The 10,257-nt window shown below is 35.5% G+C and overlaps 1 protein-coding gene across 3 annotated transcripts in view; it reads left to right on the top strand.

The window, feature by feature from the left end:
- The first annotated feature begins 3,230 nt into the window (after nucleotides 1–3,230).
- Nucleotides 3,231–10,257, top strand: part of LOC127505034 (acidic mammalian chitinase-like) — a 43,615-nt gene continuing 36,588 nt past the window's right edge. For 2 of the 3 annotated variants that reach the window (XM_051880285.1, XM_051880286.1), the window contains exons 1-10: nucleotides 3,231–3,420; nucleotides 3,507–3,533; nucleotides 3,680–3,884; nucleotides 3,999–4,055; nucleotides 4,149–4,314; nucleotides 5,932–6,056; nucleotides 6,213–6,336; nucleotides 6,488–6,670; nucleotides 6,766–6,882; nucleotides 6,966–7,098. In XM_051880285.1, coding sequence (XP_051736245.1) covers nucleotides 3,393–3,420; nucleotides 3,507–3,533; nucleotides 3,680–3,884; nucleotides 3,999–4,055; nucleotides 4,149–4,314; nucleotides 5,932–6,056; nucleotides 6,213–6,336; nucleotides 6,488–6,670; nucleotides 6,766–6,882; nucleotides 6,966–7,098 — 1,165 coding nt within the window. In that variant the 5' untranslated portion in view covers nucleotides 3,231–3,392. Of the gene's footprint in view, nucleotides 3,421–3,506; nucleotides 3,534–3,679; nucleotides 3,885–3,998; nucleotides 4,056–4,148; nucleotides 4,315–5,931; nucleotides 6,057–6,212; nucleotides 6,337–6,487; nucleotides 6,671–6,765; nucleotides 6,883–6,965; nucleotides 7,099–7,911; nucleotides 8,418–10,257 lie in introns of those variants that run through there. The other variant, XM_051880284.1, reaches the window with a different exon arrangement.

The raw sequence follows: 10,257 nt of genomic DNA, 5'->3' as shown, positions 1-10,257 counted from the left end.
GATGTGATTGTCCAGTCAGTTTATTGGGCCATAAAGATAAACATAGTCATACAGAACAGCTGTTAAAGATTAACCTGACATTGTCTTTGACATTTACTTGAGCATTGTGGTTCTCATCATATCAGAGGTATGTAAAATTGTGGCCCTGCTCAACAGTACAACGATATGGATGGGGTAAGTAACCTTGTACATTCGTTTTGGTAGTGCAACCTTTGACCTAATCATCATCTCTATGTTTTATCAGCTACTCGTGAAAGCTTATCTTAAGGACCTACAAGTTGTGTGCCGATGACATTCAAAACTAATGACTCTAATTTCCTAATTTTCTAATTGCCCAAACATTATCAGGAAGGCTATTCCAGAGTTTAGGACCCAAATGCAAAAACACTATATATATATATATATATATATATATTATTATTATTATTTTTTTTTTATTTTTTAACACACTCTGTCAACTTGGATAATTTAAAGATTTCATCTGGTCGTGATGAAATATACAACTGAGTATCATCAGCATAACAGTGGAATCTAATTGCATGATGCTTTCTAATAATATATTACCAAGGGGCAGCATGTATATTGAAAATAGCAGAGGGCCTAAAACAGACCCTTGCGGCACTCCATAATTTACTGACATTAACTCGGATAATTTCCTGTTTAAATAAACAAAATGGTAACATCAGATAGGTATGATCTAAACCACTTTAATGCCTGTCCCTGAATATCAGTGTAATTTTGTAATCGATCTAAGAGTATGTTATGATTTTATAGTATCGAACGCAGCACTAATATCAAGTAAAACTAGTACTAGTAGTTGTCATTTTAACAAGTGCAGTTTCTGATGGGGCCTGAATTCTCCTGACTGAATTTTTTCATAGATATCAGTACACTGTAATAAATCTTTAGAAAAATGGAAAAGGTATTGTAAATTTTGCTAAATTTCTGCTACAGGTCTCAAAAAAGTTGGCATGGGGGCAACAAATGGCTGAAAAAGTAAGAAATTTTTAAAAGATTCAGCTGGGAGAACATCTAGCAACTAATTAAGTTAATTAATATCAGGTCTGTAACATGATTAGCTATAAAAGGGATGTCTTTGAGAGGCAGAGTCTCTCAGAAGTAAAGATGGGCAGAGCTGTGAAAGAGTGCGTAAAAAGATTGTGGAATACTTTAAAAACAATGTTCCTCAATATCAAATTGCAAAGGCTTTACAAATCTCATCATCTACAGTGCATAACATCATCAAAAGATTCAGAGAAACTGGAGAAATCTCTGTGCGTAAGGGACAGGGCTGAAGACCTTTATTGGATGCCCGTGGTCTTGAGCCCTCAGACGACACTGCATCACTCATCGGCATGATTGTGTCAATGACATTACCAAATTTGACATTCTTGTTGGAAATCACGGACACCGTGTCCTCCGGGTTAAAGAGGAGGGAGACCTTCCAGCGTGTCATCAGCGTTCAGTTCAAAAGCCAGCATCTCTGATGGTATGGGGGTGCATAAGTGCATACAGTATGGGCAGCTTGCATGTTTTGGAAGGCACTATGAATTCTGAAAGGTATATAAAGGTTTCAGAGCAACATATGCTCCCCTCCAGACGACGTCTATTTCAGGGAAGGCCTTGTGTATTTCAGCAGGACAATGCAAAACCACATACTGCAGCTATTACAACAGTGTGGCTTCATCGTAGAAGAGTCCAGATGCTGAATTGGCCTGCCTGCAGTCCAGATCTTTCACCTACAGAGAACATTTGGCGCATCATTAAACGAAAAATACGCCAAAGACGACCACGAACTCTTCAGCAGCTGGAAACCTATATCAGGCAAGAATGGGACCAAATTCCAAAACCAAAACTCCAAAAACTCATCACCTCGATGCCCAGACGTCTTCAAACTGTTTTGAAAAGAAGAGGAGATGTTACACCATGGTAAACATGCCCCCGTCCCAACTATTTTGAGACCTGTAGCAGGCATCAAATTTGAAATGAACTCATTTTGTGCATAAAATTGTAAAATTTCTCAGTTTAAACATTTATGTTATCTATGTTCTGTTGTGAATAAAATATTGGCTCATGTGATTTGAAAGTCTTTTAGTTTTCATTTTATTAAAATTTAAAAAACGTCCTAACATTTCCGGAATTCGGGTTGTAGCACAATACATCGGGCGCCCTTTTTTACGTGTACAATAAATCATGCAAATACAGTATATCATTTTTTTTTTTTACATCTTTTTTTGAGAGAAAACAGTTTTTCTTGGTAAGTATCACAGCGCACGTTGATTCATTTATTACAAATAAATAAATACATTTCACAAATAAATTTAATCTCAAACTACTGTACTTTCAAATCCAGATTTCATTAGAAACTTGAAGTTTAGCATTTTCATTTATACAGTATACAGCATATTTAAATGTACATTTAGCAGATACTTTTATGCAAAGTGACTTACAAATTAAAATCTGTTGTATTTTTTACATTATATTAAACACACAAACATATACTGTAGCCTATATCTTAATGCTCTCTGCTTCCTGCAAGTTCAGTTTTTACTGTGGTACACTAATCAGGGTATTAGAATATTAGAAAAAATAAAAACAATGTTTTTGAATCTCTACAAATGTGTAGGCTGGGTTTAAAGTGTGGTGAACTTTTATTATTCATTGGCCATGTAATTAATCTTGTGACATACAGATGGAATGATGACACACTTTACAGATCCTTGGAGCCTGAAGAACAGGTCATCGAACAGGATGTGCACTGAATATGTTGACAAAGTTACTAACAAAGATTTTTAATGGGAATTAAAGGTGCATTACATTGCTGTCTGAAAGTTTTGTGTAGTGAAGGAAAACATCTTCATAGTCTAGCTTTTCTAATAAACCTGACATTGTACACTATGAAAATTGTTGGCAAGTTGCTTATGTTGCTCTGTTGTAAGTCGCTTTGGATAGAAGTGCTAAATGCATGAATGTAAAAGTAAAGATATTTTACAGTATTTTTTGACTCTCTTTGCAGTGGATGTAATTTTGGATGAACTCAGTGACAGAAGACTGAACATATTCTGGAGGAGCTTGTATCTTTGAAATGATTGTTCAAATGAGTAATTGAGGCTAAAACGATGAAACAAACACTCCTACAATCACAATGCACAAAACATAAAGACTGTTATAGTGCAACAGTTGATTTCCTAACCATGTGTGACAACATCCAGGACAGATGACAGTGAGTGGCTATTTTGGGGAAATTCAGTTCTTGTGTGTTTTGGTTAATCATTGTTACCATGCAGAAGTCAGTTCTGTGAGTTGGGGGTAAAAGGAAGTAATATAAATAATTTCTGCATTTCATACAGCAATAGCAGACAACATTTCTTGACTGATACAACCATTACTTCATGATGACCAAATTCATTTTTCTAGCTTGTAAGTGATTATTGTTCTTACATATAATGCTTTTTTAAGAGCTTGAGTGTTTTATATGTTAACATTTCATTTGTATCTCCTTTCAGGCTTTTCTCTGTCATTGTGCCAGTTTGGTAAGTTTTTGTTTGTTTTTTTGTATTTTTAATTTGTTGTTTCATTATTAAATATTATATTCAAGTCATGTTTATATAATGCTGTTATTATATTAATTATATTATTTGTGTAATAATTATATATTATATTTATTTATTTATTTCAGGATTTGCCTCCCAACTGGCATGTTACTTCACAAACTGGTCTCAGTACAGACCTGACGGTGGCAAGTACATGCCATCTAATGTGGACCCACATCTGTGCACTCATTTAATTTATGCTTTTTCCATTATTAATGAGGGAAATAAATTGACAACCTTTGAATGGAATGATGAAACTCTCTACAAATCTTTCAATGGACTAAAGACAAGGTATCATTTTGTTTGTGAATATAGTTGTTAATAGAATAGAATACGTTATGTAATGTAGTTCTGAATAGTGATTATTTGTACAGTGAATAATGCTACACATATTTGACTTGACAGAAACCCCAACTTGAAAACTCTCTTGGCTGTCGGAGGATGGAACTTTGGCTCAGCTCGGTAAGAGTCCTGCTCAAACACTGAATAATGAAGGATGTGTGTTGAACAGAAATGTTTATTTCATCTTTATGGAATTTTCTGTCATGACTTCAGGTTTAGTGTCATGGTGTCCACATCAGAAAACAGGCAGACCTTTATTCAGTCCTCCATCACATTTCTGAGGACCCATGGCTTTGATGGTCTGGATCTGGACTGGGAGTATCCCGGTACTCGTGGAAGTCCTCCAGAAGACAAGCAGAGATTCACTCTGCTGTGTAAGGTACTTCATTATTTGCAGATTTGCGTTCTCTCACACACAAAAAAATCAACCTAGTATGCTCTTTAAAAACAAGATAACATGGTTGAATGTTTGAGTAAAAATCAATAAAGTTAATAAACAATCAGAGAAAGAATGAGCATGCATGTACATGTCCAAAAGTGCACTAGTGAAAATGCTTCTATTTTGCATTTTTCTATTTAAAAATGTGTAACACTTTACAGTAAGGTTTCATTTGTTAACATTAGTTAACTACATTAGTTAATATGAACTAAGAGTGAACAATACTTATGCAGCATTTATTAATCTTCGTTAATGTTAAAGGGTTAGTTAACCCAAAAATGAAAAAAATGTCATTTATTACTCACCTTCATGTCATTCTACACTCGTAAGATCTTCGTTCATCTTCGGAACATAAATTAAGATATTTTTGATGAAATCCGATGGCTCAGTGAGGCCTCTATTGAGAGCAAAGCCACTGAACCTCTCAAGATCCAGAAAGCTACTAAAAACATATTTAAAACAGTTCATGTGAGTACAGTGGTTCTACCTTAATATTATAAAGTGACGAGAATACTTTTTGTGTGCCAAAAAAACAAAATAACAACCTTTCAACAATATCTCATGATGGCTGATTTCAAAACACTGCTTCTGAGCTTTATGAATCTTTTGTTTCGAAATAGTGTTTCGGATATCCTATCAAACGGCTAAACTGCTGAAATCACGTGACTTTCGCGCTCCGAACTACTGATTCGATTCGTAAAGCTCAGAAGCAGTGTTTTGAAATCAGTCATCACTAGATATTGTTGAAAAGTCGTTTTTCTTTTTGGCGCACAAAAAGTATTCTCGTTGCTTCATAACTTTAAGGTTGAACCACTGTAGTCACATGGACTGTTTTAAATACGTCTTTAGTAGCTTTCTGGTTATCTGAAAGTGTTAATTATCTTGCTGGCAATGGAGACCTCACTGAGCCATTGGATTTCAACAAAAATATCTAAATTTGTGTTCTGAAGATGAATAAAGGTCTTATGGGTGTGGAACGACATGAGGGTGAGTAATAAATGACAGAATTTTTATTTTTGTGTGAACTAACCCTATAACAAATGTTTCAAACATGTATTGCTCATTGTTTTTACTGATAACTAATGTTTAAAAATGAGACCTTATTGTAAAGTGTTACCTAAAAATGTAAATAAAAAAAATATCAGCATAACAAAAACTTAAGAGGAACATGAATTTCAACATTTTTAGAAAGTATTTGGTTTGTTCCTTAATGACAGCAGCACTTGTGCTTCATGAACTCCACAAGTTTGTTTAAAAGATGATCATGTTCTCCAGCATTATTTGAGACGAGCACGAGACGAGAGAGCAACTTTAGCTTCAACAGAAGGAAATTTGACCGTCTATACAAAGAGTCACATGATCAATGTCACTATTTTACTCATTTGATAAGTGACCTAGAAATAGGGCAGAATCAAAAATATTTCATTCTATTTTACATCATGCTTATTTATTTCTAGGTTTATATTAGATTTTGAATTGCAGATTTTCAACGTGGATTATAATTTACATTGAGTTAAAAAAAGGTCTTAATCCACTGCAAATATGTGACTATAACAGGAACTCTTGGAAGCTTATACGGCAGAGGGTGCTGCCACAGGACGTCCCAGACTCATGCTCACCGCTGCAGTGGCTGCTGGGAAAGGAAACATTGATGCTGCGTATGAAATTGCAGAAATTGCCAAGTATGTCTCATGAAGAGTTTTGTTCACTTTGAATCATGAAATATGATTATGCTGTGGACAGAATCCCTTAAAATGCCAATCAAATGATCATTTAGTAATATTTAATGTATAAATGGACGCTGACTATGAACTCGCTATTTCCCTCTTGTAATGCAGGTATTTGGACTTCATCAATGTCATGACCTATGACTTCCATGGCTCATGGGACACTGTCACTGGACACAACAGTCCTCTGTACCGTGGCTCTGGAGACACAGGAGACAATATCTACTTAAATACTGTATAAGGCCTTATATCCTACTGTAAAACTTCTGAAATATAACATAATATATAACATATAAATGATCTGTGAATGATACTATGAGTAATTGCAAATAACAAGCAGCTGACAACATGCAACAAGAAATAACTGATTCATCATGATAATGCAGGATTTTGCAATGAAATACTGGAGAGATCAGGGCACTCCTGTGGAGAAGCTGAGGATGGGGTTTGCAGCATATGGAAGAACGTTTCGCCTGACGTCTGCAGCCAGTGGAGTCGGAGCTCCAGCTAGTGGACCTGCCTCAGCTGGAACTTTCACCAGAGAGGCCGGATTCTGGTCCTATTATGAGGTCTTATCTTCAATCTAACACTTAGCACCTACATTATAGTACAATATTGTGAACAATAATATCAGATGAGTTATGGATTGATCCTCTCCCATCAGATCTGTCCTTTCCTTCAAGGAACCACCATGCAATGGATTGATGATCAGAAAGTTCCTTATGCAACCAAGGGACAGGACTGGGTGGGATTTGACACCAAGGAAAGCTATACGACTAAGGTGAATATATCATACAGGTTGGAAAATACATACAATTTAATGCAGTTCTCATGCTCTCAATAACTAGATCTGGTCTGCTACAGGTGAATTACCTGAAGGAGAACAAGTTTGGGGGAGCTTTCGTCTGGGCTCTGGATCTCGATGATTTCGCAGGACAGTTCTGTGGGCAGGGCAACTACCCTCTTATTGGGCATCTCCGCTCACTTCTTAATACTGGTACATCTCATATTTATAGAAGCCTATTCCCACCACATAAGAAAAAAAAACATGCTTTGATACATCATAATTATCACATGAAAAGTCAAAATTATGAGAATCTAATTTATAATTGAGATAAACAGTCAAAATTATGACATAAATGGAAAAAGGTTGGACATTGATCATTATTTGTATCTCCATAATTTCAACAAAAAAATTCAAGTCAACTTTTTCATAATTATGACTTAGTATGTCAATTTCGATTTCTGTTCTCATGACATAGTCATAATTTTGATGAGTATGACATTTTTAATATGAGTATGACTTAGTAGACTTTTTTATTTCATAATTTTGCCATAATTTCGACTGTCAGACTTCAATTTCGACTTCTGTTTTAATTTTCAACTGTCATAATTTTATCACATTTTACCTCATAATGACATAGTCTCATCATTTTGACTTTTATATAAATTATTACTTCATATCTCATGATTATGTTATATAAAGAATAGATAATGTACAGTCTGTTCTGCGTTACCTTGTCAGTTTATTTTGCGATAATAACTGACTGTACATTATCCCTTTATTGCACGGCTACTCCCCAAATAAATAAATACGCGGGCATGAAATATTGATTCAAGTTGAAATTGGTCCATAATGATACCTGTACTCTTAAACTGTTGCCATGGATGAAGCGAAATATTAGGAAATATCAGACCGCTGGATGCCGCGATTGACCAATCAGAATCAAGTATTCCAGGGAGCCGTGTAATAAACCAGATTAATAATTGGAAAACTTGAGATAAAATATCAAATTCCAATTTCCTCCAGAGTTTCTCCCTCCAAATACAACACATGTGCCCTATGAGGCCACAACAACAGCATCCACTGCTCAATCTACTAGACCTCATGTTGTACCGACAGGAGCAGAGTTCTGTGAAGGCAGACCACAGGGAATTTATGCAAACCCAGCTGACCCATTGACCTTCATTCAGTGTGCTAATGGCAGGACCTTTGTACAGAGTTGCCCTACAGGGACCGTCTTCAATCCCAACTGCTTGTGCTGCGACTGGCCTAAGAATTAACCTCACGTTATCACTCTTTCACTCCTAAAAAGGAAATGTGTGGAATCTTTGCAGTATTTTTGAAGTACTAGTATTTAGGTGCACTAGTGGTGCAATAATTTCACTCTTTACCTTTAAGTTTTGTGTTAATGTCTTCAAATTTAACATGGACAGCCAATGATATAATACTACTTTTGCAAACTATTTTGTTGGGTCTTTGCACTCACTTTTAGTCTAACTTGTCTGATTAAAACTAGCATGATTAAAAAAGCACTAATTGTCCACTTATTTTACACTTAGAGTATGATTGCATACTTTCAATTATTCATTTATTAGGGACCCGATGAACCACTGGTTTAGTCATTTCCATACAACTTTCTAAGTCATTGATCAAGTTCAGAAAGTCTCAGATGACATGCCTACTGCTTTGACCTATGCTGGACACAGATTTGCAGTAACATCAGCCTCTACATAATCTACTAGTCATAATGATTTCAGAAGAGCCCAGAATAAATCAAATATAACGTTTTATTTGTCAGTTAACAATGTATCATGCCAATTACATAATTAAACAATGAGAATCCAATTCAGAAATTATAAATACATAACATCAATTGCTCCAAGATGAATCTAAGAGTGAGAGATGCATACCTGACATCGGAGAGACACACAGCAGTGTGTCAGTGTTTTACATGCAGAGCTCCAGAGACTCACACAGCACTGAGCTGGGGCCCAGACAGCAACATAGAGTGGCCCAGATCCGGCCCACATCTGGTACATGTGGATTACACGGGGACCAGATGTGGGCCGGATCTGGGACAACACTATGTTGCTGTCAGGGGGTTTTCTGGTTGCAGAATCCCAGTTTTACCTGTTTTAGACTTTTACCACTTAGATCTTTTTTCTGATCTGGGTATTTAAGGGAAAGTTGTAAATTACAGAAGGCCCTTTGGTTGGACAAGATGGACAGGGATAGGAAAGCATTCTCAGATTTCAGATTTCTTCTGAGTTTTCAATCTTTCTCATAATGTAAGTGAGACATTTAAAATTATACCAAACATGAAAGGGAAAAAGCAATAGATGCACAAGATACAGTACATCATATGTGGTATATAGACATTCTTAGTGAACTTTCAGACAGGGTGATAAGAAAAGGAGTGGGGAGAGGGAGGTTTACGATGAGAGCAGAGAAGATTTGGCAAATTTCTCTGTCCTTTCTTCATGATCTTTTCTTCAGATTAGCAATTTTATTGTTTTGTTGCACAGTGTCTGTGAGAGCTTCTGTGTCTATCAGGAATTTCGATCTTACTAGATAAGATATTTTTTTAGATAATGTTAGGATATTTATCAGGAAAAAAAAAAAAGCAGAATAAGAAAGAACACACATTTATGTTTGTATTAACATTTTTTTTATTAATAATGTAACATTTCCGTTCATGAAATTAAATCAATTTCATAAAAATAATCAATGAACAACATTTACAGTAATTTTCAGTGCAAAAAATAACTAAGAATTCAAAGTAACATTCTAACAACCAAAAACAATAACTGTGTTGAGCTGCAGCTTTGTGATGCAAGTGATATCCAGAAGCAAATGCTTATGGAGCCAGACATAATTGATCAAAGGATGTCATAATAAATCACTCCAGTCTAACACAATATCTATTGCCCATACTGCAATTTTTGAAAATGTACCACAGCGTTAACCTTCAATAAAATCTCCAAAAATGCAAACACTATTAAAAATAGTGGAATAACTATAAGGAGAGCTCCGGGTGTTGTATGAATCTCTCAGAAAGTTGGTCCAAAACACCAAAGCAGCAAGTCTGACAGTGTAAAGTCAGAAATATAAACTGCGTTTTGAAGCAGACTTAACCAGAGATAACAAGTGAGATGTTTGTTCCAGCTCTCCCCTGAACCCAGTAACACTTTCAAACACAAAAAGTGACACTCAAAATTGTGGAAAATTCTATTCATCTAGAAAACTAATCATCACTCATTAATGATCAATTCATCATCACAATGCCCATATTTGTCTGATTTATTCACATAGCTAGCTTATTCTTTTTCTGTGAAGCTCAGTTGAAGTGTAATTGTGCTTAGCAATGCTTTT

The sequence above is a fragment of the Ctenopharyngodon idella genome, chromosome 22, assembly GCF_019924925.1.
Source record: "Ctenopharyngodon idella isolate HZGC_01 chromosome 22, HZGC01, whole genome shotgun sequence".
Classification (NCBI taxonomy): Eukaryota; Metazoa; Chordata; class Actinopteri; order Cypriniformes; family Xenocyprididae; genus Ctenopharyngodon; species Ctenopharyngodon idella.
The sequence above is the reverse complement of the archived record's forward strand: the minus strand, read 5'-3'. Positions and strand labels throughout refer to the sequence as shown.